The 22,888-nt window shown below is 36.8% G+C and overlaps 1 protein-coding gene across 4 annotated transcripts in view; it reads right to left on the bottom strand.

Moving 5' to 3' along the window:
- RASGRF2 (Ras protein specific guanine nucleotide releasing factor 2) overlaps positions 1-22,888 on the bottom strand; it is a 336,767-nt gene that overhangs the window by 173,056 nt on the left and 140,823 nt on the right. For all 4 annotated transcript variants that reach the window (XM_007487377.2, XM_001363496.3, XM_001363426.4 and 1 more), the window contains exons 10-13: positions 21,342-21,502; positions 20,263-20,329; positions 19,495-19,631; positions 6,757-6,839 (exon numbers count right to left, since the gene is read on the bottom strand). In XM_007487377.2, coding sequence (XP_007487439.1) covers positions 6,757-6,839; positions 19,495-19,631; positions 20,263-20,329; positions 21,342-21,502 — 448 coding nt within the window. The remainder of the gene's footprint in view (positions 1-6,756; positions 6,840-19,494; positions 19,632-20,262; positions 20,330-21,341; positions 21,503-22,888) is intronic.

The raw sequence follows: 22,888 nt of genomic DNA, 5'->3' as shown, positions 1-22,888 counted from the left end.
GGAGAGCACTTATAACATGGAATAAGGACAGCTAAGAGGCCCAGTGGATAGAGAGACAGGCCTGGATTCAGGAGCATCTGGGTTCAAATCTGGCTTCCGATACTGACTGTGTGATCCTGGGCAGATCACTTCACCCTTTTTGCCTAGTTCTGTCCTTAGATAATAAGACAGAAAGTATGGATTTAAAAAAAAGATGGGCTAAGTGAGGCTCAAGTACAGTGATTGACTGAATCCATTTGAAACAGAATTGTGCTTAAATATTAACAGAAAATCATCATCATCATTTTTAAAATTTCCATGTGCAACAAATAGATATTCTTGAGTTTGCATTAAAGGAGAGATTTCCCCTCTTCATTTTCTCTGCTTTTTATGTGGACAACTTGCTCTGCATTGGTAGTATTCCTCCTAAAGACAGGCCAAATCTTCTACTTTTACTTTGATCCCAGAGTTTAGAAAGATAATTGTCGGACATTCAGGGTGGAGAAGAACAGAGAAATGGCTTAGCAGTCACAACCTCAGGCCAAAAGAACTGCCCAGTCTTTCCAAAGAACATTTGTGATTTCCTCTTTTATTGTGACATCTTCAGTAAAGTAACTGTGGTCCCTGAAAACCCAGTGACCTAAAATCTGTGACTTCACTGCAGGTTCTAGGATTTGCTGGAAGGGAGAACTTTTCAAGTTTATAAAGCGAAGTCATAGTTCCATGTCTATGGGATCAGCACCTATCATTGGTCCAGTTTCACTCTAAAAATCAATCGCTTGCTTTTGGAGGATGCCTTTTAGACCCTTTAGATCTCTGGGGTCCTATTCAGCATGGGACTATTGTTCTTAAAGAATCCAGGGTGTAGCTCAGTGGATTGAGAGTCAGGCCTAGAGATAGGAGGTCCTACGTTCAAATCTGGCCTCAGCCACTTCCCAGCTGTGTGACCCTGGGCAAGTCACTTGTCCCTCATTGCCTGGCCCTTACCACTCTTCTGCCTTGGAGCCAGCTCCAAGACAAAAGGTAAGGGTTTAAAAAAAAATCCAGAAGAGTTAACCTTCCCAAATGAATGTTTAGTAATTAACTTTTTGAAAAAAATGTTAATTTGATTAAATTGTTATCAATGAAAATAATTAAAATATTTAAGTTTCTTTGTAATTAATGCCTGAGAACTAGACCATTTCCAAATTGACTGTTGCTGCATGAGTTTATGATATCCTTGTCTTCTGTCCTCTTCCTCTTCCACCACAGCATTCCCCCCCTGGTCTAACTCCTCTATCTTGAAAAAAGCTTTGGTACTTTCCACTGCAGCTTCACTGAGAGAAAACAGGCTGTCAACAGATGTAACACCAAAATTAGGCTAACATGAAATTTAGACTATACCCCAAAAGAGTATAAATTCTGAGATCAACACAACAGGCTACTATTTAAAGGACACTGCCACCTACCAAATGTGAATGTTCCTATTCTCCATATCATGCTTTTGTACCCTAAGCATCATTCTGAGTCTCTGCAGTTTTTTTTTTTACTGAAATTAGATTATTTGAAACACCAGAAGGGGAAGAAAAATCTAATGGCCAAGAGGAAATGAAAATGTGACTAAATTACAACACTCTCCTTCAAAATCCTGATTACATTTTCATTTTAAATGAAACAAAGACATTCAACATTATGAAATTATTTTATTTTATTAAGCAGCAGCTCAAAGTTTTTATTTTCCAAGAGAGCCCCAAAAGCCATAAACTTTATTTTTCTAAGGCAGTAACAAATTTTTTTAAAAAGAGGGTCTTATAGGTGTGATTATTTTTAAAAGCTTGTATAAAGTAAATGTTGCCAAGATGATGTCATAACAGTAACAAAATCTATCCAACTTAGGAGTAGAACAAATAGATATAGCTAGAGTTACTCATATTTACATAGTGTGTTAAAGTTTACAAAATACCTTCCTCCCTAAAGTCCTATTATTATCATCTTCTTTTTGCAAATGAGCAGGAAACTAGGATTCAGAGAAGTCACTAGATCATTATTTTGAAATTGAAAGAGATTTTAGAGGCCATAGAGGCCAATCCTCTAGTTTTATAGATGAGGAAACTGAAGTACAAAGAGAGGCAACAACCTACTTGTGTTGTTGTCTTTTTGGTTGTGTCTGACTCTTCCTGACCCCATATGAGCTTTTCTTGGCAAAGACACTGGAGTGTTTGCCATTTCCTTCTCCAGGTCATTTTACAGATGAGAAGACTGAGGCAAACAGGGTTAAGCTCTACCCACTATGCCATTAGCCTCCCTTACTTGCAGAACTCTAAAAAGTTTCTAACTTAGGATTTTAAGCCTGGGTCTTCCTGATTCCAAGTCCACTGTTCTATACACTCATTTCTCCATGATGCCTCTATAGTTTTATAGTTAAATGTAAGGACTGAAATTTGAATGCAAGCCTTCTGAATGGACATTCAGAATTCCTTCTGCTATCACACACATACACCCCTTTCCATTGTTATGTATACATCGTAATAGCTAAGTGTTATGCAATAAGATAACCCATGCTTCAGGTATAGGAGCTAGGAGTAGAATGGATCTATTGAGATATGAATCATTGAATGGGATAAGACATTCTCTTTTAATGCACAAAGTCTACTCCACTCAATGTGGTAAACAATGAAAACCTCTTTGAGATGAAAATGTGGATAGACTAGCTAGCAATTACAGGGGGAAGGTATGAGATTTTGAGAATTTTATTAACTACCGAACTCTTGTTTTTCTATGTATGTGACAGATTTATGTCGAAACAGAAAGACTGAACTATAGTGAGAGCAAGAGTTATGTCCAGTGTGTCAAACTGCAATGAAAATGGAAATTTAGCAGATCAGCAAGGTGTTTTGATGCCATTAGGTAAAGCAAGAGAAATACCCAGACAGTGGAGTTTTTGCAGTGTTTATCTGGGTTTCAGTCAACTACCATTTTCTATATACAGACATCATTCTGGAAGGCACAGCTCATGGCTTTTGCACTACAAAATGAAGATTCATTATTATCAATGAAAAATAAAAAAGTTATATTTGTACCATTCCCAACTTTTAGAGGGTGATAATCTCTGAGGCAGAGTGGCCTGCAAGCAACTGTCTAGGATTATAAATTGCAGAGAAGATGCCAAGTTGCTTTGGTAAAGGGAATGTCTACTCCTCCAGGAGTTCCCTATGCCAATGAAATCACAGCTCTTGTCCCTATTGCCACCAGAAAGGTCAAGTAAGAATATTTTTCATGGGTAGAGGAAGTTTCCTCAGCTGGAGACCTTTTTGCCAAGGAAATTGCAGATTTAGGGCCTCCTCCACCCCATCCCCCAAAATAGTTTTAAGTAAAGTTAACTTAGGGCAGCCATGTGGCCCAGTGGATAGAGTGACAGGCTTGAATTCAGGAAAATTCTTCCTGAGTTCAAATCCAGCTCCAGACACTTACTGACTGTGTGACCCTAGGCAAGTCACAACCTCATTTGCCTCAGTTCCCTCATTTGTAAGCTGAGCTAGGAAAGAAAATGGCTAACCCCTCTAGTATCTATGTAAAAAGATATGCATACATAGTATCTATGTAAAGAGAACTCCAAATGGGCTCAAAAATATCTATATGACTGAAAAAAAAGAAAGCTAAGCTAACAATTCTAAAGCAGTAGGGCATCTCATGATTTTCTAACCATTGAGAAGATATTTTCTTAACCCGAAACAAAATTTGCACATGTTAATTTATGAGCTACTAAATTAGGTAGCCTAAAGCACAAAGCTGAAGTTCACTCAATTTTAGGCAAAAGGTTCATCTTTTTTTCCTTTAAATTTGTTTTGAGTATAAATACTACATCCAATTCTGACTTTTAACTTTTAATTTTATATTCCATAATTATTTTTAACTGAGTTTTTTTGCATTTTTTTAGCCAAACAGTAAAAGCCTAGAAAATATAATGCTGGAGGAATCTATAGTTAATATTTAAATCAGATTACTGACCTAAAAAAATAAGAAAGAATTAAGAGACAGAGGGGTAAATTTATAGAAGAATTGGATAGGTAGAAATACATAATCAAATGATCATAATTACAAATAAGAATAGGTCACACATATCACAAAATGGAAGAAGATAACAGAATAGATCAGAAATAGAAGCCAACATTATGTTTGCAAGAAAAACTTTAAACATAAAAACTTACACAGTCAAATATAAAGGCATGGAATAAAAAAAAACCAAAAACTTCTCTCAGGTGGTCACTAATAAGGTTTCTTAAGATCACAATCAAACTATTTCAATACTACCATTTAGATGCTCATCCAAAATTAAAGTAATATGTATTTTTTCTCTAGTGCTTTTATACTTATTTTATATACTTTGTTTTTATCTAACATGGTGTTTATTAAATAGTAAAACTTCCACCACTAGAATGATGTTTAACTAGAGTTAATTCTTATAAATGTACAAAAGCAAGAGATCCAAGAGGAAATCCTATAATCATAGTTTTTAGCTACATGCAGAAATTATTGCTTCTTCAAACAAACAAAAAAAAAGCTCTCTTTCAAGAGAAAATTAAGTTTAAAAAAAGACAGAAGAAGAAAAATATCATTCAAATAGCTATTACTACTGGGACACAATCAATTAATTCTATCAGATATCATCCAGAATCAATCAGTAAACATTTATTAAGTGCCTACCATGGGTCTGGCACATTTTGTTCCATTCCTAATAGGCAAAAAGAAGACAAGATTTCTCATTACTACATTTTTTTTTTCTCTCAGAAGTGGAACCTAGTAGATCATATGGTGACATTAGTTCATGGCACCTAAGGTCTCTTCTAACTCTAAAACAAGAATCCTATAAATTGACCAAAATACTTGAAAGAAGGAAAAGAAACCAATGACTAGCAGTGGCAAAAAACAAACAAACAAACTAATCAAAGGACAAAGAATCTATAGAATAGTCCAGTTTTCTTTGTAGCCACTTTAAATTCCAGATTTTGTTTTGGTAATAGGTTAGAACCCAAATCAGGAGTGGGGTGGGGGCTGAGGAAACTACTCCTACAAAATGTAAACATAATAGGCTGAGAAATACTAAACAAATAGCCCCTTAGTATTCTCTGTAAACTGTGGGTAGAAGGAAAATGAGCTTAATCATTTAAGTCATTCCAACTTTCTTCAAAAAGGATACTGATCTGGAATCAAATCAATTCTAATTGAAATATTTTGCAAGGATTGTTAAAACTGACAAAACAACCTCTTGCTTTTTCCTCCTCTGTAAACAATGGTCAGTGTTGGCTCTCACAATTACTTCTCTTATACAACTGACCAGTTTTTAGCCTTAAGCTTTAAAATATACCCATTGTTGTTAAGTCATCTTTCAGGTGTGTCCAACTATCCATGACCTCCCTTAGGATTTTCTTGGCAGAGATATTGAAGTGGTTTGCCATTTCCTTCTCTATCTCATTTTATAGATGAGAATGGAAGCCAACAGGGATAAGTGAAGTGACCAAGGTCACACAGGTAGGAAGTGGCTGAGGCCAAATTTGAATTCATTAACTTGGGCAGTCTATCCAATGTGCCACCTAGCTGCCCAAGATAGCTTCACCAAATTGAAGGAAAATTCAAAAGTGAGACAAAACTATCAGGAGTCAATGATATTATTCTTCTGCCTTAGAATCAATAGATGGTAAGGGTTTAAAAATAAAAAGAGTTGATGATACCTTTGTAGAAATCTTCTAATAAATGGTTGTGATCAGACAAATAGCTATCAGTGTTTCCCCACAACTTGGAGAAGGTTAGGGTTAGGTCCATCCCTTCCCACCTCCTCCTACATGGGTTGGGCCCACCTTCCTCTTCTCCTACCAATAGGGATTAGTTTTCACTAAAAGGAGACAAATCTGGTCTCCAGTAACTGACTTCGGGCAGAACCAACATGGCGGCTAATGAAACCTAAATTGCGCTGCCAATTCTACCAATCCAGTAATTGACTGGTTTCTGCACATTAAAAAAGTCTTACCACGTGGAATCAGACCTTCCTGATTTGGTGAATTTCTGAGCACCACGTGATTCACCATTTCACACCTTGCTGATCAGGCAGGTTTCCACCTGAAGACAGAGGGGTCTATGCCCAGAAAAGCCAAGTATTGATGTAACCTTGCTGTATAAACTTGCTGTGTTTGGGTAAAATAAACCTACTTTTGTTCACTGTTCAGCGATTCTTGATGGCCTCAATAGGTCCCATGATGGAACCTGATCTTAGAGAGTGTTGATGTTGGGCCTGCCCCTTGCAATGGTCATCATTCATAAACACTGAAATATTTAGCCTGACAGTAGCTAAATCAACTTTGACAGGTGGGATAATACAATTCTCTTCTATTGCTACTGAGGAAAGGACCAAAAAGAAAATTCTTATCTCACTCTGATCTTTCTAAAGCTTTAAGGGAAATTTCCCAACTGAAATTAACTACCACTTTCATTTCTACTAACCCCATTCACCACCCTCATTCATGAGGGAGAGCTCCCCTTCCTAGGCCTGGGATTGGTCCTTATATAGACCAATCCTGTGCCCAGAAGTAGGGGGCGTGGCCCCTCCCTAGCAGGAATTGGTCCAATTCAAGATCAGTCCCACACCAGGAATTAGGAGGGACCCCTGAGGCATGCTGGGGGGTTGCAGTTCCCCCCCCCCCCACACACACACAACATTTTGAAACACTCACTATTCTAGAGCTACACCTTGTCCAACAGTTTGGGTTTGATTAAAAAATAAGTGAAGAAAATATCTGGACTTACTTAATCATATGTGGCACGGTCACTTTGGAATTTTCTTCAAATACTATTGTCATTAAGCCATTGCACCGAATATTGTCAACACACTGTGAAAATAATAACGAAAAAAAAAAAGAACCACACAAAAACACAATAATTACAATCATTGAAAATGTGGCCCAATGAACATTTGCCAACTTTCTAAAATCCTGGGTTTTTAGGAATCAGAGGGGGAAAAATACTACTTTTGCAGGTCTATAATGATGAAACAGCAAAGGAATTGGAGTCAAAGGGCCTGGGTTCAAATCTGATCTGTATCACATCTCTATCTACAATCACCTTCTGAGCCTCAGTTTTCTCGCTATAAAATGAAAAAAAAATTAGATGAGATAGTTTCTACTTTACTTTCCAGTCCTATTGTTCTGATCTTGTGCCTCTTTTTGCAGTTATCAAACACTGAAAAGCTGATGCATAATTTTGGAAGGATCCATACTTGTGATCTCATTTGAAGTAGTTGATTTGATGAAGAGACTCTTTCTACCAATGCAAATGAGCAAGTGGGCTATAACTTATAGCCTTAGAGTGCTTGGGACATGAAGTTAAGTCATTTGTCAATTTTCATATAGTGTAATGCCCTCATGTCTGACTCCTTGTGGCCCTCGTTTGGGGTTTTCTTAGCAAAGATACTGGAGTGGTTTGCCATTTCCTTCTCAAGCTCATTTTTCAGATGAGGAAACTGAGGCAAACAGGGTTAAGTGATTTGCTCAGGGTCACACAGCTAGTAAGTGTCTGAGCCCAAATTTGAACTCAAGAATATGAGTCTTCCTCAATCAGTCCTCTATCCACTATGCCACCTAGCTGCTCCTTCACTTGGTTAGTATATGACAAAAGGAGGGGATCTGAACCCAGGACTCTTTAGTTCAGAAAACTGCTATTCCAACATGTAGTAAACATCATGTGCTGTGCACGTCTCTGGTATACATTTCTTTTTTTTTTTAATTTTAATGTTTTATCTTTATGTTATTTTAATAAATTATCCCATAAGTTCCCCAAAGTTAAGGGATTCATATTGTTTTCCTCCCTTCTTTCCTCCCCACTCCTGGAGTTGACAAGCAATTCAATCTGGGTCATACATGTATTATCACACAAAACATATTTCCATGTTATTCATTTCCATAAGTGAATAATCTTACAAAATCCAAACCTGAAATAATATGTGAAAATAAACAGTATGTTTTTATCTGCATTTATCTGGTATGCATTTCTTGAAGGAGGACATGAACATTCTTAATTCCTTTCCAAAAATATGTTATAAGACTACCTGAGTGAGATTTACTTTGTAAATCACAGTGAGATTACACAGTGGAAGGAAGACCTGAGTTCAAATCTGACATTAGATCCTTGCTAACTGTGTACAAACCTAGGCAACTCATTTGCCTCAGTTTCCTCACTGGAAAACAAAATAGCAACTCCTCTTTCTCATGGTTGTTGTAAAGATCAATGCAATAACTGTAAAACATTTGGCACAGGGCCTAGTACCTACTATATTAGCTATTATTATTATTATTTTGACACAATAGAGGTTAAATTAATTAATTCTCCTCATCCCCTTTGAATAGTGCTCTATTGTCACCAGTTGGTTGTTGTAAGTGATTAGAACTGGTTTCCTTTCCCTTAGCAGTATCAACATTGTAATGCACCTTTACTGAGTGTCTGCCTTCTCTTTGCTAACCAATAAGGTTCCATCAAATGTTACTCTTTATGTCTTCCTTTAGGGATCTCTCATGGGATCCAGAAAAATAAAAATGAAACTTTAGTCTGAGAATTTCTGAGATGGTGAATGGGGCCAAAGGGGAGTAGACAAGGCATAACCTGCCAAGAAACTAAGTCCATTAGTTCCTGATTTGTGGTTCTAGAACTTGGAGGGTAGAAGGGAAAGAAGAAGAAAAAAGTACAAAAACTAGAGCCAGGCATGGAGGAAGCACTTGGGGTGAAATAGTGTTAGGATAGAGGTAGTCATGGAGCAGAAGTTCTTCCAGGGAATGGTCTCTGAAGAATTAAGGCTGTGCAGTGAGATTTCTTTCTTCCTTTCACATTCCTTTCCTCACTACCCTGAAGAATAGGTGGTCCCACTCTTTGCCAGGGTCAGCTCTTCTAGATGTACCCTCATCCCCTTACCCTGACACTTTCAAGTTTTTCACCTCTCTATCAGGAGATGGGTAACACACTATATCATGATTCCTCTGAAAAGCTGGTAGCTCATTCCATTGATTAGAGTTCTGCTTCCTTTCAAATTTGTTCATCTTTGTTGTCATTGTATAAGTTCTCCGTTCTGCTCACTTCATCCTACATTAGTTCATCCAGGTCTTCTCAGTTTTCTCTGAAAGCATTTCCTTCATTATTTCTTGCAAAACTATAGTGTTTTGTCACATTCAGATTGCCTACCTCATTCAGCCATCCCCTGATTGATGGATACCTCTCATTAGCCAACTTTTTGCCACTTCAAGAAAAGCTAGAAATGTTTTTATATACCCTTGGAATTTTTTTTTTGGTTGTTGTTTAGAACTACTTTTTTCTTTCATATAACCTCTTAATTCTCCCCTTTCTTCATATTTCCCTGTTGAGTGAAATATATTTCTATATCTAACTCTTTTTATATGTGTATATGTGCATTCTTCCCTACTTTGACCAATTCAGAGTAGAGGGTAGTTTGTATTAGTTACTTTCCCTTTCAACCCATTCCTCCTCCTTCATATGGATGTCTACACTGCCACTTTCTCTAGCAGATTATCCCCATATCATCTTACTCTAAATATCCAACCTCTCCCTTCCTTTCTGGTTCCTTTCCTACCTCTGACAAACACAGTGAATTCCTCCTATCCCTTCAAAAACCCCTCACTATCAATTATCCTATATCTCTGCTCCCTTCTCCCAGCTAACCTTGTTGAGAAAGCTATTTACACCTGTGCCTCCATTCCTTCTCTGCCTTCATCATTCGACTGAAACTCCAAATGATCTCTTATTTGCTAAATCTAATGGCCTTTAAAAAATCCTAATCCTATCTGCTGAAATTGATGGTATCAATCACCTTTTCCTCTTGGAAGCTCTATCCTTGCTACGTTTTCATAATACTCCTCTTCCCGGTCAGTCTCCTTTATAGTTTTTCAGTATATCAGAGGGCAGCTAAAACCTAAGTGAAGAAGATTCATCTTCCTGAATTCAAATCTGGTCTCAGAAACTCATCAGCTATATGATCCTGGACAACTCACTTAACTCTCTTTTCCTCAGTTTCCTCATCTGTAATATGAGCTGGAGAAGGAAATGGCAAACCACTCCAGTATTTTGGCCAAGAAAACCTCAAATGGATCTCAAAGACACAATTAAAATAAATGAACAACATTCATATTATATGCCCTAGCCTAGGATTAGGGTATATGATATAGCTCTAACTTGGGCCTTCTTCTGAGGATCGAATGAACAATGTTTGTAAAGTATTTAGCACGGTGGCTAATATATAGTACATATGACATAAATGCATATTTCCTTTCCTTCTTCTTCCTACTCTCCATCTACATTAGCTTACTTGGTGATGGCATTAGCTCCCATGGGTTTAATTCTCATCTCTGTGCAGATGATTCCTAGATCTTTATATTCAGGTTTAGTTTTTCTCTTAAGCAAAAGCACACAACTGACTCAGTATTTGGATATCCCATATCTCAAAATCACAAGTGTTCAAAATCGAGCTCTTCTCCCCCAAACTCCCCCTTTCCCATTGCCCTTATGATTGTGCAGAACACTATTCTTCTCTTAGTTACTGAACTCTCTAATTCTGTCTTCCTCAATTCCTCACTCTCACTCCTCTCACATATCCAATCTATTGACAAATCTTGTGGTTTCTATCTTCATAAGATTTTCAAAATATATGCCCTTTTCTCCACTCATCTAGTCAATGCCCTCATCTCCTCCCACCTTTACTAATGCACTAACCTTTTAACTATTTTCTCTGCTTCAGGTCTCTTTCCATCTTAATCCATTTTCCACTCAGTTGCCAAAATGATTTTTCTAAAGAATAAATCTGTATCACAATTTTGAGATATCATCTTGTACCCATAAGATTGGCTAAAATGATAAAGGGTCAAAATGGCAAACGTTTAAGGGAAGGTGGAAAAGGGGGGACATTAATAAACTGTTGGTGGAATGTGAACTGATCCAACCATTTTGGAGAGCAGTTTGGAATTATGTCTAGAGAGCCATATATCTGTATACACACATACACATACATATATATATATATCCATATATATATCCTTTCCCAAGGAGATCAGGGGAAAAAAGAACCTATCTGTTCCAAAATATTTATAGCAGCTCTCTTTGTGGGGGCAAAGAAATAGGAATCCAGGGGATGTCCATCAACTGGGTAATGACTGAACAAATTGAAGTATATGATTATGATGAAATATTACTGCACCATAAGAAATGATGAACAGGTTAATTATTTTAACTTGGAGATAAGATAATGAAGAGTGAAACAAGAGAATATTATATACAGTTACATATTTAATATTTGAATAATAAATTGTCAGAATCCACCTTTAGAGAATGAACTGAGAAGTGGCAACCTGAAAGACATAATCTACATATACATAGCTGTTTGCTGGACAATGCCTTCTATGGTATGGGAAACAATGGAAGGATTGAAAAAAATTGATTTAAAATAAAATTCAAAAAGAATTAATCTGATGCCTTACTCAACAAACTCCAGTGGCTTCCTATTTCCTCAAGAATCAAATACAAAGTCATGTTTGTCATTGAAATCTTATAACCTTTCTTCTTCCTGCCCGAGAGTCTTTCTTACACTTGATTCTTAATTCCATATTTTCTACAATCCCCCTAACCCAGCATACTTGCTACTTCTCACACAAAAAAACCCCAAACATATTCCAACTCACATTTCTATGATTTTTCACTGTTTTTTTTTCTGAGCCTGGAATGCTTTGCCTCCTCATTTTTACTTTTTACTTTCCCTGGTTTCATTCAAGACTCAGTTTACCTATTCTGGGTTCATGTAGAAGGAAAAGAGTTAAGCTTGAGCTGAATCTTGAAGAAAGAAAAGGATTCTATAAAGTATAGTTAATGAAGGAGTGGGTTCCATGCATGAGGGATGGGTGCAAGAAATTACTGTGTGGGGAACAGAGAAAAGACCAATTAAGTTGAATTGTATAACAGAGGAAAAAAGAAAAATAATTATAAGAAGCCTTTAAAGATAGATTATAACCAGACTGTAAAGGCCTCTAACTGTACAAAACAGTTAGGAGGTGACATGCTCTTACAACTGTGTGTAAGGAAATTACTTTGACTGCTAAGTAGAAGATGGATTAAAGTGGGGAAAGATGATGTAGGGAGAACAGTTAGGTGGTAATACTAATCTAGGTGAGAACTGAAGATGTCAAGAACTATAGTGGTGCCTTTGTGAGCAGACAGAAGGGGGACTATGTAATAAACACTAAGGAGGAGGGCAGCTAGGTGACTCAGTGGATTGAGTGCCAGAAGAGAGGTTCAGGATACTTCCTAGCTGTGAGACCCCGGGCAAGTCACTTAACTTCCATTGCCTAGTCCTTTTTGCTCTTCTCTTTTGGAACCAATACCCAGTATTGATTCTAAAATAAATAAGGATTTTTAAAAAAAGAAATATTATGGAGATAGAAATGGAAAGATCTGGCAACTTACTAGATATGTGGGATAACAGAGAATGGGGAGTCAAGGCTAATAACAAGATTACAAACCTGCAAAACAGGAAAAATGGTTGTGCCTTTGAAAGAAATAGGCAAAGTTTAGAAGAGGAGGGCATTTCTAGGGAGAGATAATGAGTTGTTTTAGACCCATTGAGTTTGAAATGTCCCTGGGCTAATCAGTTTGAAATATCTAATAGGCAGTCTGTGATATAAGACTGAAGCTCAGGGGAGAGACTGAAGCTAGATATATATATCTGTGAGTCATCTGAACTGAGATGATAATTAATTCCAGGAGAGCTGAAGAAGTCACTGAGAGAGTATTCAAAGAGACCTCAGGACTAAGTCTTGGGAAATGATATGGATGATGAGGTAGGAAAGGGAAGGAAAGAAAGGGAAGAGAGACAGAAGAGAACATTGTCCTAAGACCAACCTGGTAGAGGAGGAAATATCCAGGAGGAGAGTGTAACCAACAGAATCCAATGATTAGAGACAGCTAGAGGGCACAACAGATAAAATACTGGGGACAGAGGCCGGGAAAACCTGAGATTAAATCTAGTCTCTGAGAGTTACTAACTGTGGGACTGTGAGCAAGTCATTTAAGGTATGTTTGCCTCAACAGTTTTGTCAACTATAAAATGTGGATAATAATAGCACCTACTTAACGGGGTTGTTGTGAGAAGTAAATGAGTTATTGCTTTTAAGAAGTGCTTAGCACAGTATCTCGAACATGGTAAGCAGCAGATAAATGCATATTCCCTTCTCTTTCCCTTGGAGATTTCAAGAAAAAGGAAGACTATGAAAAGACCTTTAGATTTGGCAAATAAGAAATCATTTGTAACTGAGGAGAACTACTTCATTTGAGTGATGAGAACAGAAGTTCAATTGCTTTGGGTTGGGGAGTGAGAGGAGAGCAAAAGTTGAGAAAGCTTTAAGAATACAGATTTTCCCAAGACTTTCACTAAGAAAAGGAAACAAACCTTTAGAAAAAATAGTTTGGGATAGTAGGCTCTCCTGAAGGGGGAGACTTTGGCATGTCTGCAGACAGTACAGAAGGAGAGCTTGTAAACTGTGGGGGAAGGGATTGGGGGTTTGGAATATCAGAGTTCTGTGCACGGGCTGCCCTTCTCACTTCTGGGTTGGACACTAATTTACCATTGAATCACTGCTTTATAAAAACCATTTACTTCTAAGTGATGGGGGGAAACCCACAGGCATCACCAAATTCTCAATTCAATTTCATCATCAGGCCATTGGAGTTGAAATTAGTTACTGAATTGATGAAAGTTCTGCTATCTTTTAAAGTTGTTTTCCTTTCCACTGTTGTGGTTACTGTATAAATTGTTCTCAACTTTCATTTACTTCTCTTCCCATCAGTTTATACATGCCTTCTTAATATCTATCAATTCTTCACATCTGTTGTTTCTTATATCACAATAATATTCCATTATACTGTTGTTCAGTTGTCCCACTTACATCCAACTCTTTGTGACCCCATTTTGGGGGTTTATTTGGCAAAGATACTGAGTGGTTTGCCATTTCCTCCTCCAGCTCATTTTACAGATGAAAAAACTGAGGCAAAAAAGATTAAGTGTCTTGCCCAGGGTCACACAGCTACTAAGTGTCTGAGGCCAGATTTGAATTTAGGAAGATGAGTCTTCTTGACTCCAGGCCATCCATGTACTGTATCCACAGTGTCACCAAGCTGCCCTCATGACATTAGCAGGGCAGTTTATATATATACACACACACACACACACACACACACACACACACACACACACATATATATATATATATATATATATATATATATGAGCAATTTATTCAGTCACTACCAAATAACAGCCATCCAATTTGTTGCTACATTTTTGCTGTTAGAGAAGTGTGATTATAAATATCTTTAGCCACATGAAGCCTTTCCCTCTGTCTTTGAGGCATATGAGCCTAGTAGTAAAGCTGAAGGTTTGATGCCTTTTTTGGATAATTCCAAACTGGTTTCCAAAGTGGTTAGAACCATTTCTAGATCCACAAGCACTATGAGAGCATTACTGTTTTTTCATACCCCTTCCAGTAGTCATCATTTTCATCTTTGGAAATCTAATAGAAACCTAAGTTGTTTCGATCTTTATCTTAGCCTTATGAATTTGTGGCATACAGCTGGAGAAAGTTTGTGTTTCTTCTTATGAAAACTATCTCTTTATAGCCTTTAACCTCTTAACTTTTGGAGAATGGCTCTTCTATGGATTTGTATCAATTTCCCGTGTATTTTGTTTATTAGACCTTTATCAGATATATTTGATATGAAGATTTTTCTCTCAACAGTTTCTTTTCCTATTCTAGTTGCCTCTATAATGATGCAAAACTGGGTTTTCAGGAAGGTAAAGGACCAGTTCCAGAGCCATGAGTACTGTACATTCAAATCTAATTAGATCGCTTTGGTTGAATCAGAATCATTCGTCTAACCAATCAATAACTTGCTTTACTTCCTTTTCCCTGAGATTACTGCTTTACTTAGTAATTTCCTTAATGCAAATGCATTTTAATATTAAGCAATCAAACTATCCATTTTATATTTAGTTATCATTATGCTTTATTTGGCATTCTTCCCCTGGGCAAGGCTGTACAAATAACTATTTCCATTCTCTTCTTATTTTTCTTAAATATCTATCATTATTCTAAATCCTTCTTTTTTGACAAAAAATACACACATACCAACCGCCCTTATAACCACAGACCTCACATACAAATGGTTTCTTACAGAGTATAGTAATATTCAGTTTGGTTGTTTTTCAGTTGTGTCTGACTCTTTATGACATCATTTGGGGTTTTCTTGGCAAAGATACAGAAGTGGTTTATAATTTCCTTCTCCAGCTCATTTACAAATTAAGAAACTGAGGCAAACAGAGTGAAGTGACTTGCTCAGGGTAACGTAGCTAGTAAATGTCTGGGGCTAGATTTGAACTCAGAAGATGAGTCTTCCTGACCTCAGACCCAGCACTCCATCCACTGTGCCACTTAGTTGCCCTGTACAAAGTATATAGGAATGTACTTTGCACCTGAAAAATACAGTGGTGTCCAAACCCATGTTGGATCACAGATAAGTGACAGTTTACCTCTCCTCTCCCCCAGCAAAGAGGTCATCAAATTCTAGGCTGTATGAACACTTTTTTCCTTAATTCAGAATTTGGAAGGAGCATCCCCCAAAGGTTCCCGAATATCCACCAATTCCTTAACTTCCCACTGTTACTGAGAAGGGTTACTAAAATTCCCTAGGGCTGCTTCCTTAACCAAAAAGGAGAGGGAAGGGGAGAAACAAAAGCACCTTCTGGCATAAGCTTCTACCAAAGGGGAGAATGTGTAGAAGATGCTACATGTATAAATACACCTGCATTATGCATACACATTTTATACATCTATATAAAGTATGTTAAGGGACAGCTCAGTGGTATGGTGGATAGAGTTCTGGGTCTGGGGTTAGAAAGATTTATATTTTTGAGTTTGAATCTGAACTCAGACACTTCTAGCTCTGTGACCCTGAGCAAGTCACTTCACCCTGTTTGCCTCAGTTTCCTCATCTGTAAAGTGAACTGCAGAAGGAAATGGCATACCATTCCAGGGTCTTTATCATGGAAACTCCAAATAAAACTGAAAACAATTGAATGACAATATCTGTAAGTTTTTCCATTTAATATGTAAGTTTTTGTATTCAATGATCCCTTAAAGGCTCAAGAAGATTCAATGTGGTTCCCTTACAGTCTAAATTAAAATTATATTTGAAAATAATGTACTGCAAAATGTTTTAATAGCCAGCTCACTTGTGTGTCATAGTTGGCACTAATCATTTGGGAACCCTTATTTAAGGAAAAATTAATTTCAAAATTTCTTTTTTAAGGTTCCCAGTTAAGTGCATAAATTCCTTTATAAGTATTAAACATTTTAAACTGCCTGGGCCTCACTTTCTGAAGCTACAATTTTTTAGAATCTAAAAATCCTATGAATGATTAATTATACCTTTATCTACTATTTGAGGCCATAATTAACCATTGACATCACCAACATAATTTGTAAGTAGTTAATGGTTCCCAAAGATAATTTTTTATCCATCAACTATTTATAGGTGTAAAATTTTAGCCTGAAAACTTGACCACTTAAAAAAACAACAAAAATGCATTAATTTCACATTCTAATGCTTATCCAAGCTCACTATCTTGCTTAAAGGTTTATGGCTCAAATCTCTCTATAATTACAGGTTTTACATAAAAAGAAGTTCACCTCCAATCCTCCCCTACTTTGTGGAAGTGTCACAAATACGCATGGTATTTGGACAATTGTAGAACATATTAAAAAGCTTCTCTTAAATCACCAGTGAAGATTACATCATAACACAGAAAAGGGGAACAAACAAAAACATTTCACAACAGGCTCCAGTGTGCTAACCCTGGCACCAGACAGTTTCAGAGCAAGTGTTGATCTGATTACCATTGTGAGTAGAGGTTTCCTTTCCTAGGAGTTCCCTGTACCAATAAAATGACAGGTCCAGCTCCTATCCCAATTATTTCTTTGTCTAGTGTGCCTTTAGGTACTCCTTTTATCTCATTTAATGATGTTTAGTTTTATTGTTACATTTTCTAAGACATTAACTTTTTTAGATCCCTTGAAACAAAATAAAATTCTCTTTCACCTCCTTGTTTTAACAATGTGAATCTTTATTGTTTCAAGTGTGGTCTTTGAAAGCAACACATATTATTGGTTTCTGCTTTCCAATTCATTCTACTACCCTTCCTCTGTTTTATGGGTGATTTCATCCCATTTATATTCATAGTTCTTACAATTAATTTTGAGATTTCTTCCTTCATATCCTCACATACTTTTCCCCCTCTCTTTTCATCTTACTCTAATTCTGTTCCAGCTTGCCTCCTCAAACAGATTTACTAGTTTTATCTTTCAGTTAATTCAACCCTTGATAGTCAACTGAAAATAACATAGTTTGTTATGCCAGATTGTCCCTTGGGATTCCCTACTCCAGGTTTCCTTCTCTCTGAGTAACTCCCTTCTCCTGTTCTGAAATGCCCCTTCCAGCTAGATGTCAGGGCTCTCACTATTGACCAGGCGAGGCTAACAGGCCCTAAGAGAATGTCTTCAGCTTAGGTCCTATTCTTTTTCCATTTCATGGTCATAAGTCATTGGTTCTGCTTGGATAGATTGATCCTATTGCCTATGACATGTTATTATTATCATAATTATAAATAAGAATTCACTGTAATATTCACATGCTCTCATTATGCTACCCTACCTTAATAATTAGGCATGATAAATTATGATTATAAAAATAATAAAAGGACTGATGAATCACTACTAGACAGTAAACTCTATGAATATAAAGATTGTGCTTTATCTAAATATTTTGCCTATATATTCTAAGCCCAGTATAAACAGTACAAAGTATGTATTTAATAAATCTTTGTTGAATGAGCAATGAAATTAATAGATAAGGGATAAAAAACATAGGGTAGGAGAACCCCGAGAAGCTAAGTTTGGGTTCCTTTTCCTAATCCTAAGTGACTGACTTCACTGCTTGGCATTCATCATGTTGCCAAAGCTTCTGAGAAATGGAGGCACATAAGGATTAATACAGGAGTATACACTTTTGCCATCTATCTAATTTCTCCTCTGCTTCTACTCACAAAACAACATAATATCTGGGAAACAGCATATTTTGCTTTTTGTTTAAACCTTTTTTTTTGTATGTGAAAATATTTTGAGCTCTTCCCAGAGATGCTCCTGGAATATTTAGCAGTATTAATTTTTTTCTGTCTTTCATGAGACCATGGTGATTTTTAATATTATTTTTACAGCCTGAAAATCAATTCTCTAATATTCAAACAATTATTTTTTAAAATATTCTCCCCAAAGCAGATCCTCAGGCCATGTTCCTAGAGCTGAACTTAATCAATTAATCTAATCAATATTCCAAGAGAACCCAATCTCTTTAGTGAATGATGAAAAAAACTAGGTTGTGAAATCATTGCATCTCGCTGTGTTAGGGCCCAGATAACCAGATATTCCTGATCAATTACATCAAAGAGGAAAGAATTCTTTTCTCACTCTCCTCTACTTAATGAATATATAAGCTTTTCCTTAAGTGGCAAACCCTGAAGCACTAATGAAGCTTCACAAAAGCAAAGCTTTAAGGTACTTTTGTCATTGGGTAAATGTGGATCTCCAAACACCCCAAATTCATCAATTGTGGCTGCAATTGTTCCATAAAAGTGACAACATGTAATGAAGTTAAATACATCCTGTAATAGAGTGTTTGGCTTTGTTTTTTAATGGGAGAGATGAGAAGGAGAATGGGAGAAAGGTAAATCACTGTATTTAGTAAAATTATATATAAGGAGGACTAGTATGTAATAAATTTATTTAAGTAAATTTTTCTCTTTAAATATATCATTATATTAATATGATATGGTAAGATGAGTATCGAGATGTATGAATGAATCAATAAACATTGATTAAGTGGCTACTATGTTTCAGGCACTGTGACAAGGGCTAGAGATACAAAAAGAGGCAAAAAATAATCCCTGCCCACAAGGGTCAGGGAATTTTATAAGTGGAATTTAATCTTAAGGATCATCTGAATTTACAGATGATCCTTACTAAGGTAAGACTGGGCTAAACGTCCTTTCTAAAGTCATATGACTGATTAGAGAAAGCATAGATTATTTCCTTTTTTTTTTTAGAAATCCTTACCTTCCATCTTAGAATCAATACTGAACATTGGTTCAAAGGCAGAAGAGAAATAACAGTTAGGCTAAGGGGAATGTGTGGCTTGCCTGAGGACACACTACTAGAAAGAATCTGAGGCCACATTTGAACCCAGTACCCCCTATCTCTATGCCTGGTTCTCAATCCATTGAGCCACCTAGCCATCCTTTTGATTTGTTTTTAAACAACATCTGAAAATGTCCTCTGTGGTCTTATGATTGAGCAGATTACAAAAAAGCAGACGTGGGAAAAGCATCTGGCTCACCTGACTTATGTCACTTGTCCATGCAGCTTTTTCTTGTCGAGAAGGTGCTAACAAGACAACTGTGAAGGGAGCAGAATCTGGAGGCTCCACTACAATCTTAAAATCCAGGTGTCCAAACACTTGCCCAGAACCTTTTGCTTAAAACAGAAAAGAACCATGTTAGCTGATGTAGAAACCATAATAATTCCCATTCCTGTCTAGCCCTTTTTAACAAGATGAATGTGTTTTTGCATATGGGAATATTTTTACTTTCACCAAACTTTTCTGATACAGTGTAAGGATGACTGATCTCATTAGGCAGATAAGGAACCTGAAGTCCAGGGAGGATCAAGGAATTACTCAAGGTTACAAAGCAAAGTAGGTGAGGGACATGGTCCATTTTCCAGGGTTTTCTGATACCCCAAATGGCACCCAATTATTAAATGTCAATTCAATTTCTCTTTCCTCTCTGCCAACTGTCAAAAAATGGTCCAATTCACCACAGAGGAAAAATATGGTATTCTGTGAACTCAGAGATAGTTCTAAAAGATGTGCAAATTATGCAGTTAATACTCCCATATAATAGAGAGGGGAAAAAAGACTATTTCTCTCTTTCACTTTTTCAAGCTAAGTGTCTTCAGGGAGAGAGAAAAGGCATTATTATTTGTACACCAAATTCTTAGAGTTCATAAAATGGCTATCATTTCAATGATGGAATATAAACAGTGGCACTATTTTAAAAGTCTAGCTTGAGCTGAAACTCGTTATATGCAGCAGACTGTGACTTACAATCATCTTCGCTTGCATCAGGCTCCTCAATCAAGGTGCATTCTATGAGAGAGAGAACACCACCTGTCTGTGGAAACAAATCACTCCTTAGCAAGAATTCTAGAAGAGTTAGAAAGCTTTGTATGATTTCAAAACTGCTATTATTTCAAAAGGTTTCAATATGCTTTCAATCTCGGCCATAATCAACATGTTGTTGGAGATTTTTGTTTTAACAACACCAGTCTAGGAGAAATCTTTTCTCTCCCTTTCCCTTCCCCATCTACTGGACTCCTCCTTCCTCCCAAAACTGCACACAAATTTGGGGTTTGGAGGGAAGGGGAGGAAATGGCCTCATATTTTCACTGGTGTATAAAACACTCCTTACCCTATTCCTCCGCCCCACAAACTTTCTCAACCTTTGCGTTGTCTGCAATTCAGTTTTGGACAGTTTCCTTAGGCGCTGAGGGGTGATGTAATTTGCCCAGGGTCACAGAAACAGTATGCATGAAGGTTGGATTTGGACCCAAGCCTTCCTGACCAGGAGGTGCTGCTTTATTGGCTATGTCACACTTCCCTCACACACAAACTCCTGGGAGAATGTTTGTAAATTATGCTTCGGTACACTCAAGGTACCCTGGTAGCAGCTTTTAAGAGGACATAACTCACCAATGGGGACTAGTCCAAGGAATGGAAAAAATCATGCTTATTTTGCTTAGGATTTTTCCCTTGTCTGCAGAGATAATGTGAGGCACACATTAATTTACCGTTTAGCAAATTTTTGCCTCACTAAACTAGATGGCCCTCCAGGGACCTGGGAAAGTTTTCTTATAGCTAAGTAACCATAAACTAATAATTTTTGGTGTCTAGTCCATGAGTTTAATCGTACATCTCTCTAGCAAAAATACTTTTAAGTGAATTTCCATTACTCTGGATCCAAGTAACAAAAAGGCAGCATTTATTGCTGGGAATCATTATCTCACTACTTCTATTGTAGTGAGAATTTTTGCTGAAGTAACAGCGAATACTGGAAAGCCATTTCATCATTTAAAAAACTCGAATTCTTGTAGGCGTGAAGATTGTATATGAAGTAAAAACAATACCTTCAGTAGGTGCAGTTTTCCTCCTGAACTTCTTGTACAAATTAAAAAGTGTTTGGTAAATAGGAAGCATTGTCTTTCTCCTTCTTTTTTCAAAGACAATGAGCCCAGGCGAACTTTACTAAGTTTCCCCCTCTCAACTGAAGGGACTTGAATGAGAGAACCTGGTGATTACAAAAGTGAAGAAGAATACACAGCAATTAGAATTCTGAACTCTGTTTACTAAAGTGAAGCTTCTTTTAATGGCAAGATACACCAGGGTCTATTTCACCATCAAAACACAAAAGATTTATGTTTTTAACGCTAATGCCAGGGAAATCTGAACAAGTCAATTCCTTCAAAGTATAACAGATGAAAAATAAATCCGATTAATTTTGAATGCCACCAGATCACGGGGTTTTTTTTAATGTTCATGTTAAATCATTTAAATGTAATTCATCATGCATTAATCCAAAGAATCTCTGAATTTGAGATTTTGGGTGAGAATCAAATGGTAGTAGGTATCCAAACCCTTCTGTCTCTTGTAATTTAAGGGGTTCTGACAGTGAAAGTGTTTACACTTAGAGATCTAATAATAGAGGGAAAGTGGAAAAGAGTTTTTTTTCACTAATGTATTTCATATACTGAGGATGAATTACCAAAAACATTAACAAGAATTAATTTTTGTTTTAAGAAAAAAGACAACTGGTGCATTTCTCGAGCATCTTAAAAATGTATTATGTTACGTTAAATAGGGATATGTGTGTGTGCACATACACACACACAAAGTCCAAAGTCCAAAGTGATTCCTCTAAAGGATTTTAAATCTGCTTTTCCTGATTACATTTAAAATATAGTGTAAGAAGTGCGATAAAAATCCTCCTTTCTAGCACCTAAACTGAAAATGCCATTTTTGTACTATTTCCCCAAACCTAGAAATTATCAGCTTCACTAGGAAAGTTTCTCCAAGACAAAGTACCTTTGTGCCAAAGTGAGATTCTAGTCAAGAAAGTTGATGCAACTCTTGGAATACTTTTCACTATTTTCAGACTCTTTTGTCCTTGACAGCAAATAATGAAAAGTCTACATTTTAATTCAAAGCTAAACAGAACAGCAATTTTGAAGAATCTGTGTACTTCCTGTCACTTTGATTTATGAATTCTGCTAGGTGACCTGATAGTTTTGTAAAATGACTTTAATTCATGATCTACCCTAAATGAAAACTCTCCATCAGGAGAGCTCTTGTGATAACTTCCTTCTTTATTCATTGTTTTTTGCCATTAAAAATGCCTACATATATAAAAGCACTAAAACCATATTCTCTGTTCCCAGAAAGCTTTTTTGTTAATACCAAGACCCATGATTTCTTCTTTTTCTTACGACAATATATGGATTGTGGAGAATAACAGGGCCCTGAAATTCCTATCTCTAAATCTCATCCCTCCTCCTACTCCACCCCCAATCCATTTAGGATGGTTAGGGGGTGGGTGTCCTAGAAAAATACATGAGTCTGTGGGTGGGTTTGAAAGAAGGAAAGGAGGCTGCTTGACAGATGAAGTGGGAGGATATTC

The sequence above is a fragment of the Monodelphis domestica genome, chromosome 3 (assembly GCF_027887165.1).
Source record: "Monodelphis domestica isolate mMonDom1 chromosome 3, mMonDom1.pri, whole genome shotgun sequence".
Lineage (NCBI taxonomy): Eukaryota > Metazoa > Chordata > Mammalia > Didelphimorphia > Didelphidae > Monodelphis > Monodelphis domestica.
The sequence above is the reverse complement of the archived record's forward strand: the minus strand, read 5'-3'. Positions and strand labels throughout refer to the sequence as shown.